The sequence below is a fragment of the Aedes aegypti genome, chromosome 2, assembly GCF_002204515.2.
Source record: "Aedes aegypti strain LVP_AGWG chromosome 2, AaegL5.0 Primary Assembly, whole genome shotgun sequence".
In the NCBI taxonomy this organism is placed as follows: Eukaryota; Metazoa; Arthropoda; class Insecta; order Diptera; family Culicidae; genus Aedes; species Aedes aegypti.
The window spans coordinates 178,742,258-178,761,557 of record NC_035108.1 but is presented as its reverse complement, the minus strand read 5'-3'; the positions used below and the strand labels follow the sequence as shown (position 1 = coordinate 178,761,557).

The window sequence follows — 19,300 nt, the reverse complement described above, 5'->3', positions numbered from 1 at the left end:
TATACCGTGAAATCAATTACGAAATCCATATGGCTACCACACTTAAGTCATGTGGTTTTTCTCTTTGCGCAAATCTATAAGTAAAACACACGACCTTGACGTGTAGATTTTTCTCAGTGTATTGCTTATGTTCCCGAGCAGCGAAACATGGAAAACGAGTCATGGTTTTAAAATTACACAAAGCATAGTAAGCAGTGCTGGGAATGGTAATAGTAGTAGGCTTGAATTTCGCGAAAATCACGTGACTCTTCCCAGTACAGTAGTTCAAAAACGTGAATCTCATCAAGTAGCCTATGTTGGGTGCATGAATTATCTAAAACGTTAGTGTCATTGTAGGCTCTAAAATTTAGAGTCTAAATGCGGGAAATGCAGCGGGAAATAGAACATTTTTGCTACAGTAATTTTGGGTTGCCCTTAGCAACGGGTGTTTTGCAATTTTCAAGGCTTTTTGCGTACAGCAGCGATGGTCGTGAGATTCGCTGGCTTCGCTGACTGTGATTGGCTTTGCTTGGCTACTGTAGAGTGAATTTTAGAATTTTTCTCAACCCTGATACCAAAAATCAAAATCCAAAATCCCAAATAAAGCTAAAGTATTTCAATACTGAGTACACAACAAAAAGCTGTAACACGTTTTCAAGAGCACTGTAAATTTTTGACTTGGTATTGGATAATTGAAGTGGCATATAGTAACAAACTACGATTTTCAAATGTTGATGAATTTTCGATTATAATCATATTTTATCGCAAAAAAAAAACAAATTCCAAATGGAATATCTTATAAGTAGCTAATTCCATTATGATGGAATTGTATGGTCTTCATCAGATGCATATAAAAGCAAGTTAGCAAGTAAAATCAGTCGAGGTATTATAGGTATGTGATTATTAGAGGCTTGTTATTTTCCTCAGATCGGGTTGCGTGTTCACAGGTCACACATCTTGAAATATTAGCCTTAATATTTTTTTTCAATCAGCAGCCTGTCAGAGGCCTCTTTTGAAACTTGATTTGTCTACTTTCCTAACTTCCTATGTATTTCATTAATAGTTCAACCGCTAAACACAAAAGCACAAACGGGCGCCAACGCCAGATTCAAATATGTAACACAATTTGTCTACAATCTCATTTGCATAAGGAGCCACTTGTTGTTGTGTTAACTTTTTGTTTCCATTCTTTTTGCAGTTTCGTGAAATCGGTACCGACCAAATCAATGTGCTTGCAAGTTTTATGTCTAGACAAACTAACCCCTGCAAGGCTGCCTACCAGACGGAGATCAACAACCAAACCGGCGCCAAATGGGTCCACTTTGAGGCGGAACTGGATGAATCGGCTCTTTAAGGTCAGGAAATACGCACACTTGCACGTTTACTCACACCCAAAACACGTGACAATATCAAGTACAACTGCGGTCGAAGGCACGTGAGTCATCGTCAAAGAATGATCTACTCAATGTTTTGTCAATAGAACTACCGATTTCCTATTAAAGCTGCTTAAATAAACTAGCAAATAAAATATACACATTCTCTCGAATAAGAAGTAGATCACCTTCCTGCACCATGAAACCGCACAGATTTTTGACTGTTCAAAGCAGTGCCACTTGATTTTGCCGGTTCCGCTGACGAGGCGGGATGCAGTCGTACGTCTATTTGGTATATTTCAGTCGTTTGAGACACTCCTCGATCTTCAGTGTCATGGTATTCCGCATTATCTTCTGGAGAGTTATGACTGTCTTCAGCAGGCTGATGGTGATAGATTGATGACGAGTGGTATGGGCGACATGACACTTCAAGTACCATCAATGCAATTAAAGCTAACAGCTGTAAGGAGTAAAAACTATAATTAATGCAAATAATACTTCGTAGGCTATTTTCTATCATTGAAATATATTATAACCTGCTTCGAAAATGCCATCTCTCAGATCGATTACAGCACCGGGCAGATTTCACAGTCAAACTGGTGCTCGATGGCAAATTTTTCAATCATTTATACTACATCAATTAACAAAGCGTGAAGCGGTAGATGATGGGTCTTTTAAACGTCCCGGTCATCATTACACTTCATACTCATCTTCTTTTGCACGGTAGTATTGTGCGTTGGTAAACATTTCAGCTTTTGCGGTGTAAAATGACTCGAGTGTGACCTTGCTCTCCAGATGTTGCTACCATCTAACCTATTTTATTAAGATCTGCAACGGCCTAAGCTTGTTAAGTATCCCACAGTATGCAATAATCGTATATTGATTTCGACTGTTATTTGAACGTTATTTAACTCACATTTTTGTTGGTAAAGAAAAACTGTATACATATAAGTTGATTGGATAGAAGGTTTGATAATTTAAAGGAGTAAATTTAGAACATTAAATCACAATTTATTTCTTTCGACGACCTCTAAAATGTGGTACCATATGTTGAATTCACGAGAAAGGAGTTGTCTCCGCTAGAAGGCTTCATTTGGGCTTTACATGAAAGGACAGTTCAACAACCATTTGCAAAATGCATTACCTAATTCGACGTATGAAACAGCCTTTTTTTTGTTTCGTGTCGATTTGCTATCTAACGTTCGCAGTCAATCTGCTAGCCACTCCTAATAATCAACAACAATCCGATCATTTCGTTCTGACAAAAAAAAACGTGCGCTTTAATGTTTCCTAAAAGGCAATAACAGGTTGCTCTCGATTTTGCTTGATCAAGCGCCGCCCGACAGGGCACCATTCCTTCGTTCCCAAACAAATCGCATTTGGAGGTCACGGATCGTGAGATATGTTCTTTTTTTGCGTTCAACATCCCAAGCAAAAATTCGGTGTCTATCTGGTGCGACATATGCGCGACACACTCAGGCGTTACGCTCCGGTAGAGACAGATCTTGACCGTGATCTGTGACATGTCTGGCGAAAATTTGTTGTACTACATGAGCCCAATAACCAGCGCCCACCTTCGGAGTTCCCCATTCAAGGGCGCCACAATTCAATCCACCTCTTGATCGTGATGGAGGAATTCAGAGTTTATGATTTATTTACACAGGCTGCTTGTCGATTAATGAACATCATTGAAAACATTAGCTTTGAACCGGAGCGTGACGTACGACTGTACCTACACTCCCGTGCAGAAGTTTGGGGTCACCTCATGCAACACTCCCAAAATAACATACAAATGAGTTTTGTTGATATCTATGTAATTATATTTCTAATTGAAACTCTGTATGACTCATCCGAAACGCAATGAGTCAATCTTACTGTGTAGGTATTTTGATATCAACTTTTTTTAATTTTGTTTGCTTAATAATTGATACTTGAAGCTGTGACATTAAAAAAAAAATACACTCTAATTCTGTACTGCTTAAAAATTTGGTCGATCAAATGCGGAGAAAATTTATCATGTTCGAGGCCGACTAAAGTCCACGGTCCATACAAATTTCAAAATTTTGTGTGGACCTAAGACAACGAGAGCGGAGGTGGTCTGGAAATTAAAAAAAATGGCCACGTAATTCATGAACCGCCCCTTTGCAGTTGAAATTTTGAAATATTTGACTACTTCAAGTAAAAATTAAGCAAACATTAATATTTTTTTTAAATACCAACAAATTAAGATTAACTCATTGCCTTTCGAATGAGCCAAAGAAAATTTCAAATATAAAAAGAGGTTGCGTTACCTCTTTTCACCAGAGGCTACCAGAAATATAACATATTGAGTGTTAACAAGATGAAAAACTCATTTTACTACATATAATAAAGATGGCATCGAAATCCGAGGTGGCCGCCAGATATTTTCACTAAAAATAATTCTACTTTTCTTTACTTCACTCGAAGAAAAAAATTGGGGTAGGTAATGTCTGTTACATTACCGCGTGGTTGACGTAGGACTACTATGGATCCAATTAATTCTGGGTCAGACTCTAACAAAAGTGCGGTAGCTTTTTGCAGATGTTATGGTATTTTATAATATACGATACACACTTGGAAAAAACTATCGACTTCGGTAATTCATTTACCGAAATCTCTCGATTATGAGTTCGGCAAACAAATAAATTACCGATCAATCAGTAATTTGTATCGAAAGAACCAACTGTCAAAATTGCTGACTGATCGGTAAATTTTATCGAAGCCAACAAGCCTGCAATGTAATTCAATTTACCGTAAATCTGATATTTTGAAACCAATATTGATCCCTGGAATTACCGTAAAACTCTATTTTATTCAAGCCACCGTTAGTTTTGTGATTTTTAAGGCATATATTGGATATAAAAAGACATATTGTAGGTTGATTTCCCAATCAAACACGACCGTTCGGAACAGTCGTGTTTCGAATAGTCGTAGGAATAGCCCTTGTCAATACAATTTCTGAAATTCAACTTTTAACTTATTTTTTTAAATATAGCCAAAATGAACTACTTGGAAGAAAATCAAAGAATTCAAAATGTTCGGCACCGGCGAGCCCGCAGCAATACGAAATGCCATATGGGTATTACTTTCTCGGATTATCACGGACGCAGTTGTCAGCGCTCTATCAGACATGTAAATCAAAAATAAGTTCCTGGATCATTGATTGTGAGCAAGACGGAGTTCTGAATACCAGCAAGCGGCAGGTTGTTTTCCGGAAATTCAATCAGGAAAAACGGAACTGGTTAGTGGAACTGTACCTAAAGCATCCTATTTTGTATCTTGAAGAGGCCCGACAGCAGTTTGCCATCCACTTCTGAACTTCAATCAGTGCTTCCTCTATCTAAAAAATACTATTTAGTATGGCATTTAATATGTCCTTGATATTTTTCATATTTAACCTTTATAACCTTTATATTTTATACATTATAATGCATATCAGAGATTAATATTTCACTAGTCATATACATTTTCGGCACCTATTCTTAAGACTTAAGAAGATTCATCATAGTTTTCAATCCAAATAAGAAAGCAAGCAACGACGCGTTTCCTGAAGGATATCTAGTTCCACGTTCGTCAAAACGTTTTAAAACATCCATACTTCTGATCTTTTTTTCCGGATTGCGTGTTCTATGGCCTTCAGGTATGTATCAAGGATTCCACAAATCTACATGTTCGATTTTCAGATTTTCTAAACATGCATTACAGGGAAGTTGCTGCAAAACAGTTTTGGCGTAATACGCAGAAATTAGAGCAAATCAAAGACAGTATTGTGAACAACAGAAAGGTGTTTTCTAAAAGATCTCTTATGGAATCTGCTTATCAAGATATTAAAATGTTTTCAACGGTTTTCATGGAACGGCAGCAAGAAATATCGGTGACATGGGAGACAGAAACCGCAAAAATTCACTCGAAGGACCAACCAAGCTAACAATGGCAGCAAAGTTAACTTATTGGGAGCTATATACAAGATTTACATATGATAAATATAAAAATAAATTTACAACTGAAAAAAAATCATTTTCTTTCATTTTTCGTAACTTTTGTTTACAGCAATATAATAAAAATAACTAACTGTATTAAATGTGCAGAATTTTAGAGCTTTAAGCATTGAATGAATAATTTCCAAAAAATCATTTGCTGATATAAAATACGTTTATACTTGACGAAGCTTAATACGTTGAAATGCATCACAATGAGTGAATAGACGGAATATGGTTTTAGAATGGTATTTTACTTATCTACACGCTAAGAAAATAGAATACTAGTTTACATGTGTTTTATGTACAGTTTTCGGTGAATATGCTGTTATTTACCGATACATCTGTGTTTTGTTTTTTCAAATCGGTAAAAAAAGTTACCGAACTCAGAAGGTCTGTTTTAGTGTGTAAAATGCTGTGATAGTGGTTTCTGCGCTCGTGTACATACAGGTTACATGTCACCAACACTACTTAAAGAGTGCTGGTGGAAAATATAAACAAAGATCAGCTGTTCCTAGCAAAATCAAACGGCAGTATTGACTGTTTAACGAGAAACTTGCGACGATCGACGCGTCACCATAATTCATATAACGGAGGGTATTCGAGCTAACTTGGAGGTGATGATTTCGCATTTTGGAGGTTAAAATCATCTCCAAACACTAGCGATTTTGCGGTGGGATGTTGACGTTTGATCACGAATTTTCAACCAGAAAATTTGTTCACGTGTTCGTGATACCGCTCGGCGAGAACTCAATTGTAAGTACCGTTTTGATTCATATTACGGACACTTAAAGACTCAGGGAAATATAACCCAGCATAGAGCATACAAAATAAATCGTTATGTATGATTCCTTAGCGCTATCGAGCGTCGGAAGCCCTTTACTTTCGAACGTTGGGTGAAGAATACGCTTCCGCAACTTCAATAATTTTAAATAAATCAAAATGTGTGGCCTTTTCATGATTCTTATTCCGGACGCTTCCTCACTTTTGCATCATATTCCGGACACTTTGAATCGAATTCCGGACAGCTCATGATAATCATTAATGGAACAGTCAAATCATCAATCGAAATCGTTAAACCACCAAAGAGACATCTAAGGTAGTTGGGCATTATAAACTTTCAAAGATATTTATGGACAAAGTTTATTAAAACGAGCCTTAAAATTGAGAACTTTTGAACAGCAAAAATTGAAACATTTCGCGTGAAATGTTTCCCATACAAAGTAGAGTGTCCGGAATTTGAAGCTGTCCGTGATATGAATCAAAACGGTATTCAATTACGTTATGGTTTCAAGGGAGATCTGTCATTTGGTTTGGAAGTTTTTTCGGAGTTTTGGATTTCAAAGTAAAATATTTCAAAAAATCAGTGGGGGTTGTGTACAAGACACGACCGCATGACGTTAACTACGCCATGTGATTTACTGCATTTGAATTTAAGTCAATTGTCATAATTGCACCTTTAGTTATAATTCAGAATGTAATGGTTTGTAAATTTAAGAACAGTGAGGAGAAGTGCCCCAGACATCGATATCGTCATCGCTGCCGTAAATATAAATTTGCCGTATTGACAATTCCTCTTCTTCTTCTTGGCATAACGTCCTCACTGGGACAGAGCCTGCTTCTCAGCTTAGTGTTCTACAAGCACTTCCATAGTTATAAGGGGTGGTACACAAATTATGTCACCCTAAATTTAGACTTTTTCGACCACCTACCACCCCCCCCCCCCCTCTGTCACGTTTTTTGTATGAGTCCTTCGAAAATTTTGTAAGGCTTGTCACGCTTGGCTTGACCCCCTCCCCCTTGGATCGTGACGTAATTTGTGCATGACCCTTTTACTGAGAGTTTTTATTGCCAAAGTTGCCATTTTCGCATTCGTACATCGTGCGGCAGGTACCGTAATTTCGGGTGAAATTGATCATTTTTCACTGTTTTCTTGGTATAATTTCTAAAATGTTATCAATATCATACAACTAAATGCAGGAAAACAAGTACGACGGTGAACCTCATTAGCTCATGCACCGAAATTTTTTAACAAATGTGATGTTAGTGCCAAAAATCTGGTCTAAAATTAAAAATCGAGGAATCCCATTTCGGGGTGAAATTGATCACTTGTCAACGTTATTATTGTTAGTTTCGAAATCAACTTTACATACTTAATTTGGGCCTCCTGAATCCAAATCTGCTTGCCAAATTCTTAACAAGACAATATTTATGGAAATAATCAATAATTAAATTTCAAGAATACCGCGAAAAACGCCTAAATGTAGGCAATTTCCAAAGGATTTCCCTACTATGTTGCCAAAAATTGAATTTTTCAACAAAACGAGCAAATTAGTAAGAGTTTTGATAGTAAAATCTGTTTTGGAGATATATTGTTAGCATCCTAACAAACTTTCAGGTTTACACCATGGCCAAATCCTTGTTTAGAACTAGAAGTTTATAGTTGTTGATCAATTCCACACTAAACTTGATTCTAGAATTTTACATTAATTTCATAGAAATAAACATTCTGTGGCACAAAAAACTTCACAATACACAATTAGATATTATTTAAGACAAACAACGTTCATTTACTATAGGTTGCAATGAGCTTGGTGCATTATTAGTAAGAAATAAAATCGCTTGACACGGTGATCAATTTCACCCTACTGATCAATTACACCCGAATTTACGGTACGATGAGACTTTATGCCCAGGGAAGTCAAGGAAATTCCAATTACGAAAAGATCCTGGACCAACCAGGAATCGAATTCAGACACCTTCAGCATGGCTTTGCTTTGTAGCCGCGGACTCTAACCACTCTGATAAGGAGGTCCCTATTGGCAATTGTCAATTATTCATAACAAATCAGATATTGTATGATGCTACGAGAAGAACTAAGAGATTATAGCAAATATGTGGTATACACATAAGGAAATATTACACAATTAATTCTTTAGTATACATTTGTTGGCCATGAAAAGGGCCGATTGAACGGTGAGATTCGAGTAACACGGACACACATTTTAACGACGCACATGTTGGAATCCTCCTCGTCTGATGAGGTTTACAGTGGCGATGACGATGGGCGCTTCTACGAGCGGCTTTGGCTGATTTTCTTCAGTCATCTCGTACAAATCTTTCGTTAGCGTACCGATTTCAGAAACCGCGCTGCTAGGGGGACATGGGGCAAGAAGGACACCCGGGGCAAGAGTGCCACCTCTAATTTCACGTGGTTCAAATCAATTTTTTGATGTTTAACGCACGATAAGTATAAATTGAGTACTTATTGAGGGTTGTGTAAATATTACAGTTAAAAATGTTTAGTACAAAAAATTAGAAAAATGTCTTTAACTCACCAACGCAAAATATGCGAAATATTATAAGAATGTAAGACTGGAAAACAAGGTTTGACTCCCAATAAATACAAAACATATTGATTTTTCCGCACAGTATTGATGATTTTCAATTGTTTAATATGACTGTGAGGATTTTTTTTTTCGAAAAAATCCTTTTGACATTAAATTTTTCATATATAATAACAGTATGTCTTATGGGGCAAGAGGGACACCGCAATTTTCTCATATAAAATCAAATGAACTTATATTTTTCTTGTTTAATATTGCATTCAATCAATGTTTCCTACTAAATAAAATCAAAATAAATCATCTTGGACATTCAAAATGGTTTCTGAAAATGTTTACTATTATTGTTACAGTCAAATAAGATGAAAACTAAATTAATTTCGTAAAATTACTTTTTAACTTTAAGTCAACTTTTATCCCTCAGTTTTTATCTTTACTTACTCTACAATTTATCCTTTAGGCGGGGAAATAAAAATATACAAAATTTGTGGCATTTTGCTCTGGTGGTTTTATTGCCCCATACGAGTGGCACTCTTGCCCCGTGCCTCGTTTAAAAAGCTCATAAGAAGGGACATTTTCAAAAATCTCAAATCATCATGTGTTTCTTCTATTTTTGAAATCTATCGATAACATCATTTAGAAGAAGAGCGGAGCTTGCCCCTACACTGGAATAATCTTCAAAAATTGTGCTTATCAACCATGATTTGAACCTATATATCTTAAGGTGTCCTTCTTGCCCCCAGCCCCCCTAACTGGATTCGCAACAGCTTGATGATCAAGAGCTCTGTGGCACAGGTAGCGAAGAGCTGACCAGGTTCGGCGGACCTCTTACCAGCTCGAAAGCGAAAATGGAATGAAGCCGAATAAGACGAAGAAAATATGTTATATACCCTTAGAATAGCAGATTGTGCTCCTTCTTTTCGTATTCTTCGCTTTCTGATCTGGGAAACAGGCCATATGAAATTGATGTCTTGGTAGGGGATGTACAAGATGAGCATTATGCTGTTGTTGCATCCCGACGGCACTGCAGCAGCGTCCTCGGAACCATCCTTAAATTGCCGTATTGTCTATTATTCGTAATAAATCAGATATTGTATGTATGTATGTGGTAAACACATTAGGAAATATTACACAAATAACTCTTTAGTACACATTTGTTGGCCCTAAAAAGGGCCGATTGAATTGTTGATTTCGAGTATCACGGATACATGTTTGACGGCGCACAGGTTGAATTCCTCCTCGCCCGAAGAAGTTTGCGGTGGCGGCTTCTTCGGGGTCTTCTTCATCGCGCCGGTCTTTGAAACTTGGCGGGGTTTTGCTTAGGAACTGCCTTCTTTTTCTCCTCCTCCTTCTCGAATGCCAGCCACAGCCCCAGTTTCCCGAGATTTCACTTCACTCTTGCCAATCTTGCCGACATCGTAGTTTCCGCCGATGTATATCTCGTTCACCTGCAGGGATTCGTTCCGTAGGGCTGCGATGGCGGCCAAAACCATCTTATTTTCTTGTGGACTGCTCCCTCTTCTTCTTCTTCTTGGCGGCGGCAGCGTTGATGGCTTTGGCTTCGGACGGCATCTTCTTTCGGTCGGTCGATAATCAGTTTGATTTGAGCGAAGCAAGACAAACTGAGGGGTCCTTCGCTATCGATGTCTGTGCCTGAGAAGCACGCCCGGTCAGAGCAAGCCGATCGGTTGCTGAGATGCGAGCCAATCGGGTAGTGAAAAGTAAATGACGTCAACTTTTCTCTAGCACCCCTATTTATAGATTTGCTTGAAATCAACGTTCTCTTTTAAAACAGTTTTTAAACTATTTGGACAGGTACAGTTGTGTTCAGAATAATAGTAGTGAAAGCCAATTTTCATACAAAATGCTCAACTTTGGCATGCTGTAACTTGGTTTCCAACTTGGATTTTTGTTGGAATTTTATGGGCTAAATACATTCTTGAAGATGAACCATGAAATATATTTGAGAAAAATTCGTGAGTAACGTATTAGAAAAGTAAATTTAATTGAGATCATAGTGCAGACAAAAACTTCTTAAAATTATATCTGGGTTTCGATTTTGAGAAACTTTTAAGAAAAAAGTCTCGTTTTGAAAATAAGTAGGGTGTTAAGGGATTATCTATTCTAACTTTTCCATGTTACTAAACTCATTTGATTTATGCCGTTATGTATTTCAAAATAGCTTTGGGTTGTTCCGTGAAGTTAACCTGCATGGAAAGTTAAGGAATCTACTTCGTAAGTCACTGGAAATCACCAGACAATTGTGCGATGCACTTATTGCTTGGTTGAAAATAGAATCAATATATATGAGAGATTTAGCAGGTAAAATAAAACGGTTAACGTTTGCAGGAGTTCCAACTTGAATTATATTGAAGTAATATCATCTTTAGATTGAACACATCAACGATATTGACCAAACATTTTTTTTTCGCTGATGGCAAAATATAGTTTTACTAACGAAGCTCAAATTCCTTAACACCCCATTTTGCATTTTCGTCAAATATCACACATTTTTATGATTATCTCAGAAATCTGCCATAGGATCATCTTCATTGTAATTTGCTTTTGATATACACGCCGGGAGAATGGTAGGACTGTGTTTAGTTCAATTATTGACATAGTAGAAGTTGCTCGAAATTTAGGCAGAACTTATTTTTTCATCCCTTAACACCCCATTTTACGGTACTGAATTTTATTATCACAAGATTTGAAAATTTTCACACTATCGGCTAAAAAGTAAAGCACTAGGTGATATCGCTCAAAATAATAGTAGTTTTTCTTTTGAAAATTTTTGTTCAGCAACAGTGACGGGGTTGGTGGTCTGATGGCTACCACTTCTGCTTCATATGCAGAAGGTCATGGGTTCAATCCCAGGCCCGTCCCTTTCCTCGTACTTTCTAGTTGTATATCTCTCACTTGCTTCTATCTTCCATTCTAAATATATCACACTCAAACTATTTGTTCATAGCAAACGCTAGAACCAGAGACGGACATGAAACCGTTTCCCTAACGCTTCCTACTTCCACGCGCACACCTTTCTTACGCCTGATACATAGGCAGTCTGCTAACCACAAAAGCAAACCTCTCTGCCATGCCTTTCCCCCAATCCATACACTCCCGCATGAACTGACGTGGATGCAGTGGAATATACGGTCTACGTGGGAGTCAGTTCAATGCATCATCAATTCCTCCCCCTTCCCCTCATTGGTCTGCATTCTGACGTGGCAGGTGCCATTGTTGCCTAAAAATAGAAGATCACCAGCACTTATACACTGAGGATGCCTGTTAGTCCCAAGCAGTCATTCGGTTGGTTCCTTGTGTAAGTGCAGCTGATCTGGCGATACTGGAGTGCATCCACGGGCGGCCAATCAAGCTCAAGCTCAAGCTGAAAATTTTTGTTCAGCAACAATTTTATAAAAAATGGCTTGTTTATACATTTATAGCTTGGGTGGAAATGGTAGAAACGATGAATAAAGAAAAATTCAAAAACTCAATATACAGCAGATATTAAAATTATTTAAACTACTATTATTTTGAGCGATTTCACCTGGTGCTTAAGATTTTAGACGGTAGTGTGAAAATTTTCAAATCTTGTGATAAAGAAATTGAGTAGGGAAAGTGTACCAGTTGTGGACATAGTGGTTCCCTATTTGGCCATATGCGAAATTCGGATAACTTTCACATTTTTAATCTTTTTGAATGTTTTAACATCAAGATATATCGTTAATTTTACTGCTAAAACACAAAAAAACTTTTAAAAATGTTGAGACATTCAAATTATCACTCATGGCGAAATAGGGAACCACTATGGCCATAACTGGTACACCTACCCTATATTTGTAGTTCACTACCAAAATTTCATGTCGATTGCTCATTTGGAAACCAAGTAACAACATGCCAAAATTGAACATTTTGTATGAAAATCGGCTTTCACTACTATTATTCTGAACACAACTGTATTTGGGATTCAGTAAGTGAACCACATGAACCCTTGATGTCCTGTCTTTCGATTGAGGTACTTATCAAGACATTTCGTTAATCCAGCGAAAAGTTATAAACGTTTAAAATATTTCATGCCAACGTAACGCTCTTGGGTTTGAAATTCCAATTTCACTCCTGTATAGAGAAGAAAGACGTAGTTCTACGTCAAAATAGTATTTATATGGTGCGCATCGTCATATGCTTTTTTAATGATCGTTAACATTGCAAATTTATCTATAAAAATGATCCCAATATTCTTCTGAAACGGTGCACGTTTCCCTGAAGTCATCTAGTGATAAAAAATATTGATTTGACTAATCCAATGGTTGAATAATTGAATTTCAAAAGATATTGACGTGTTGTTTATTACACTTTTTGTGATTAAAAATGCCAAATTTTCAAACTCTGTCAAAAAACAATCCAAGAGTGCTGCAAATCATTTGAAAATGGCCGTTCTTTCTACACTTTTCTTGCACTTCAAGACCCATATAGACGCGTCGCTGATTCATCCAAAAGTTTTATTTTGTCGAACAGTGTAATCTCGGTATTTCCGAGATCCAACAACTCTCTTTAACTTCCGCGAGATGTTTCTCTAAACTAAAAATACTAATAATTAATTGAATTTGAAAAATCTATTTGCTGATTTTACGATGTTGCTTTACACGAAAAACAGTTGCTGAATTGCTATTCAATGCTTGGAATCCACAAGTAGACTTGTTCGATGTTATGCTGTATATAGAAATAATAAACACATCTTAATGAGGAAAAAGTACACACGGCGCCGTAAAACATCAAAAATGTAGACTTGTGATTTCATTCACTATATCGTTCTTTCTTGACCCAATCTCACCCCTATTTTCAATGTTTTAGACACCGTATCAAAAAATTGAAGTTTTTGTGGAAAAACCAAAATTCCTGAAAATACGAGTAGATTGAATTGAAAAGGCTTTCGACATTCTAGTTATATACCAATAAACATTGAAGTGCATGCGAGATACTTTTCTTAGTAGCCACAAAATCCACAACTTCATTCTAGTATAAAATTAAGAGAACAAGATTTAGTTTTTTTGTTCAAATGTCTACGAATTAAGATTAGCTTATTGCCTTTTAAATAAGCCATAAAGAATTTCAACTAGAGTTGCAATCATAGAGATGTAGACAAAACACTTTTGTTTGTTTTTCTAAGGAGTGATCCCAAACTTTTGCACGGGTGTGTCCCGGCCAGCAGGATGGTTTCGGAACAGGGAGCAACTGCCGCCGGGCTGAGGAAACAAACTCTTTGGCTACACAAATTGAAAGGCGGGAGGGAGCAATGGGTTTTGATTGATGGCTCTTTAGTGATCGACGGTGGTCGTGATTTCGCGGGTGGTATATGCTTCATTGAGCGACACGCGCGTCGATTAAATTCGACACTAATCAGTACTGGCAGTGGCGGAATTCAGAGGTCATTACTGGCCGTTGTGCATTCTAAGACTTGGAGTGCGCATAGGCTGTCTGAGTCGATCGGAACGTGGACATTTTGGGTACCTCAATGAGTCACATTCTTTGGCTTCGAGACAGGTTGTTCTCCCGGTGAACTTTTATTAGTGTTCAGTTGAGTTGACATTGAACTTTCAAAATGTTCGTATTTATTCCTGGAGGAATGTTCGCCCGATCAACGTTCTGTTAGACGCAAATCAAAAATAAATGGTGAAATATTTTCGATGTTTATAAAGTTATAGTGACGACTTCCTTCGGAAGGGAAGTAAAGCCGTTGATCCCGACATGAACTAGCCCTGGGCTGAAAATCTCGTTAATAAACATAATAAAAAAAATCAAATTACGGGATAAGATAATGATTTAACGATTAAACGATAATCAAATTGAAGAATTTTGGGTTTCGTCATCAAATTTAAGGAATTTTGAATTCTAGTCTGCATCATTTATTTTTTATAGAATTTATTTTGTAAACCGTTAGTAGAACTTTATTATTCAAATGCAATTTGGCTACATACAGTTTCTAAAGATATAGGGAATACTTACTTAATTTATCACATTAAGAATATAGTTGAAGATTAATAAATAGATTGAACGCTAAACAGAATGACAGCTCTATTACACAGGCAATGGACAACCTATTTTGACAGAGCTGTTTCCTATTACTATCAACTCGATTCGTATTGCACTAGAGAGGAAAAATAACTGGAACATAATTAGGAATGCACTTAGGAGTAATTCCTGGCGTAAACGGGAACCCTCCTCTGCTGTTGTTGGTTCATCATCGATTGGATAATTTTCTGTGACGCAGCCATCTGCACATCTGGTGAACTGGAAAAAAGCACCGGGCCGGTTCGTGCCTGTCGGACAGGTGTTGGAGGTTGGAAATAGCTGGAATAGTCCGGTCGTGGAGGACCTCCCCGTGCCTTGAACTGATAGACTTTCGGGGTCGTAAAATGTTTGAGACCCGGTGTAGTGTACGGCTTCAGAAGATTTTTCTTAGGACTACTCGATTGGCGTATGCCACCTAGTTTGGCTTTCTGTAATGTCACGGGATGTGCTACTTGATTATTGTATTGGGCGAATGGTTGATAGATCACGTCTTTCTTGTAATATGGACCCAGTTCTTTCTCACCCAGATTGGAAAAATCAACCAATGGTGAAACTGGTTTTAGCTTTGATAGATCAGGTGCCTTAACTTCTTCGATCCGAATAGTTGGTTTGAAGCTGTCTTTAGTGAAATCAAACTCTTTGGAGAAAAAATCTTCCTTTCCACCACCATAGGATGGGCGATATCCTTTGTGTTCATGAGCAAAGTTTACGTGAGGTTTCAGTTCAAGCAACGCCGGCGTTGGTCGCTTCTTCTCGCTCAGCTCTGCAATATCTTGTTCGTGTTGCGGCACATCTGAACTAAGAATGATATGGTCCTGATTTTTGCTGTAGTGATTGATTTTTGACTGCGAATGATTTTCATCGTAACGATAGTGTTCGTGCTCGTCAACGACGGGATGCGCATTAGGGCCATGAGTTTTCACCACCTATGTGAAAAAAGAATATTGCAATTATTGCGTATCTAAATGGTAATTTGACTTACCGCATTGAATCCCGTTTTAGAATCGGCTGTGTAGTCCACCTCGCGGATTGATCCATCCGGTTCTACCACACTGTAGTGGCCTTTAACGATGCCGTCATCACGAGTTTCCCACTGGGATTTAACGTCACCACTGTGCAGATCTTTGACACCATAGCTGAAGGAATATGAAGGATGTGCCTGTAATGAAGAATGGAAAATAATTATTGTAGGTATTTCGATGAAAAATATTTTTTTCTTATTTTTATTACAACGTCTCCAGTTATTACAACGTCAATTTATCCTCTGATAACCAACAAGTATTTTAGTGCAACGAAGCATGGGTTCGGTCGAAGGAAACTCTTCGTCAAAAAAAAAATATCTTGACTTAGGCTACTGGGTGTTCTCTGTTGTCCGTTGTCTTATTTTGTGATCGTTCAGTCTGTAAGTCTTTGTCTGAAGACCATAACTCCCCCGAACTAACGTATAAACTGCTTGGAGAGCTACACTGGCTTCCAACCACTCCAGGAAAACTAGTTCAGCAGCATGAGATTTCTGAACTGTGTCGCAGGGTCGGCATGTTACTGGGTAATCGGAGTGGCTTCGCGAACAAAGTATGAAATTATAAGAAAATTCACATTATTAAACTTTTTATTGGAGACGGACTTGTTGTAGTGGTTAGAGCACACGCCTCTTACACCGAGGACCTGGGATCGATTCCCACTCCCGAGATGACTTATGACAAAAACAGGTTATATTGACGACTTCCTTTGAAAGGAAAGTAAAGCCATTGATCCCGAGATGAGCAAACCAAGAGCTCAAAATCTCGTTAATAAAGAATAAAAATGGCCTTTGTGTGGCGTGTAAATAGGTGTGGGCTAAACATTTCGTGGGGCGTGTAAGCGAAACTTTGGGAATTTCTGTACTCACTGCTGCAGTTGCCATTTTCCCTTTAATTGAATTGGCCCACACGGCTGCTCCTGCACTATCATGTGGCCAGAAACTTGCAGCGCGGCTACTTAGGGTTGATAATTGCGAATTGGCTGTTTCCAGCGGGCATTTCTGGAATGGTTTCGGTGAACTGGCGTCTTCCTTCATTGTCGGATTTGACTTGGCTCAGGACGAGAATGGAATGACCGTGCCGAGAAAAGTGATTAAGGCCGAAGGTCTGAGGGATCCGTCGAATGACGGACGAGGGCAAGTTCTTTGCTGCCAAATGTACTTTCGACTAAATGTCATTCGACCAAACGTCATTCGACCAAATGTCATTCGACGAAATGTCCTAAAGCCTTCTTTGCTATTAAGCTCGGAAGCCACCTGGACTGGCCGTTTGTGACCGTTCTAAATAACGGTTACGAGGTCCTGAACGGAGGCAGGCCTGCATCTCAATTCCATTCGTCCCAAAAAGGGGGGAAGGGGGTTAAATATTTGTATTTAATTTAATTTATTTAGTTAACATAAGGACTGTTCATTTTATAAAGTGGACACCTTGTGCATGCTGTATCTTTTTAATTTATCAATGAAATTTCAATCGGTTTTCTGCACATCGTTTGACTAGTATTGTACAATGTTGTGATAATAGAAATTATCCAAAATTAATTAAATTTCAATATGGAACAACGATTAGAACGGTCGGTTTTTGGAGGTTATCAAAATCAATGATTGTTAGAAATTGGCTGGAAAATTTGACAATTTATATTTTTTATTTTCAAAAAGGGCTTGTTCTTCGAAAGTATCATCAACTAGAAGCCTGATGGAAAAAATCGAGTTATTTTTGGAACAACAATTTTACAGATATAATAACATCATTTTCCCCTATATTTTTAGAGAAAACCATTTTAAAATTGAAGGGGATCGGTATGAGTAGAATTATTTTGGTTAAAAGTATGTCCTGACGGAAGTCCTAATATAGTATTAATATGAAAAATGACTTACGCCTTCATAGAGTTACTTATTAAGTCCCCAGGTGACATTTAAAGCACAATAGATACACAATTGCTTTATTCTTAGAAGACCTTTCAAAGTACATTGACAATCATCAAAATTGGCAACACTGCTGTAATAAAATCGACTTAATTTTGCACCTATTATTTTTGTAATATGTTATTCTGAGATTACCAATTGAAATTTTCGGAGAAAACCATTTACAATTTGCTGCAGATCGATAAATATGCGTACACGATTTTAAAAGTATGAGACTTTTTAGTAAAACTACCATAAACAGTAAACTTTGTGCTTAGGACTGTGGTTTAAACGCACGATTTGGCTCTCGTTTGCACAAATATAGTTTATTTAGTAAACCAGACCAGTTTTGAACACGCTTTTTACTTTCCTCTTTTGCTGGGAGTGAAAGGATGGTGTATCAGCAAATTTGGCCATAAATGGGTGCATCACTAAAGTTACCTAATGTCAGAGAATGGTGGAATATAGTTGATTTTTTTTAAAGCTATACCTTTTGTAGAATAGTAAAGGATACAAACATACAATATGTTCATAAAAATTAGGATTTTTGTTTTGCGATAAATAATGTTAAACTTTGACGAACAGCTTTTCTTAGGAGTTTTTGGAAAAATTATTTGGCTCTTCAACCAAAAGCATTTTCTAAGATCTTATATTTTAATAGTATTGTAGAATAATAGTTGAACGATGCACAGAAAACCGATTACGATTTTATCAATAAATAAAAAAGATATAGCAAAACACAAAGTGTCCACTTTATAAAATGAACAGTCCTTATCAGGGACGAAAAAAATCATGCTTACTATACTCAATTCACTGGATTTATGCCACCATCAAAGTAACCGCACCACTACCAATATGATTGTACCAATGAAGATGGCACAAAAGTAGATAGGCAAAACAAACAACGATGCCCGTATGTCGTTGGTGTTTTTGATTATCAGAAGCAAAAGAGTATCAGTTTTAGAAAATTGATTATCAATGAGGTTCAAATTAATTAAAAAATATGATGCTATACGGGTAATGAAGGATCCGATGCACGGAATGGATTATATTGACGCGTCTTTAGTGTGTCTCGTGCAAAAATTACAACTTCCCGAAGCGGAATGTTAAAAAGTCAAGCTAGTTAGAATGAATATCATTTTTTGTTTCCGATTATCAAAAAGCGGTTGAGTAGCAGCAGGTTAAAAGGAAACTGACAATCTTGCGCAAGCGCTTTTCCAATCTTTGTTGTGTTGTCAAGGTGAGGATAAAATCAAATAAAAATCAACGAAGATGCTACCCAGAAAGTATCAATGTAGGCGAGAGTAGATTGAGTATTTTCGTCCCTGGTCCTTATAAACAGATAACCGGCCGCTGGCAAGGATGGTATCGGAGCCGAACTCATCAAGATGGGCCCGGACAGGTTGGCCGCTTGTCTGCATCGGCTGATAGTCAGAATCTGGGAAACGGAACAGCTACCGGAGGAGTGGAAGCAAGGCGTTATTTGCCCTATCTACAAAAAGGGCGACAAACTGGAGTGTGAAAATTATCGTGCAATCACCATCCTAAACGCCGCCTACAAAGTGCTATCCCAGATTCTCTTCCGTCGTCTATCACGATTTTGTGGGAAGTTATCAA

At 37.6% G+C, this 19,300-nt stretch overlaps 1 protein-coding gene and 1 long non-coding RNA gene across 2 annotated transcripts in view; both read right to left on the bottom strand.

Annotated features, from left to right (window-relative positions):
• Window positions 1-1,447: 1,447 nt before the first annotated feature.
• Window positions 1,448-1,980, bottom strand: LOC110675442. Its single transcript, XR_002499498.1, has 2 exons — window positions 1,889-1,980; window positions 1,448-1,812 (listed from the first exon to the last, which is right to left on the bottom strand). It is a non-coding gene; the product is annotated as an uncharacterized LOC110675442 (long non-coding RNA).
• Window positions 1,981-14,591: 12,611 nt separating this feature from the next.
• Window positions 14,592-19,300, bottom strand: part of LOC5571377 — a 76,989-nt gene continuing 72,280 nt past the window's right edge. The window contains exons 3-4 of the mRNA XM_001659609.2: window positions 15,746-15,922; window positions 14,592-15,689 (exon numbers count right to left, since the gene is read on the bottom strand). Coding sequence (XP_001659659.2) covers window positions 14,880-15,689; window positions 15,746-15,922 — 987 coding nt within the window. The 3' untranslated portion in view covers window positions 14,592-14,879. The remainder of the gene's footprint in view (window positions 15,690-15,745; window positions 15,923-19,300) is intronic.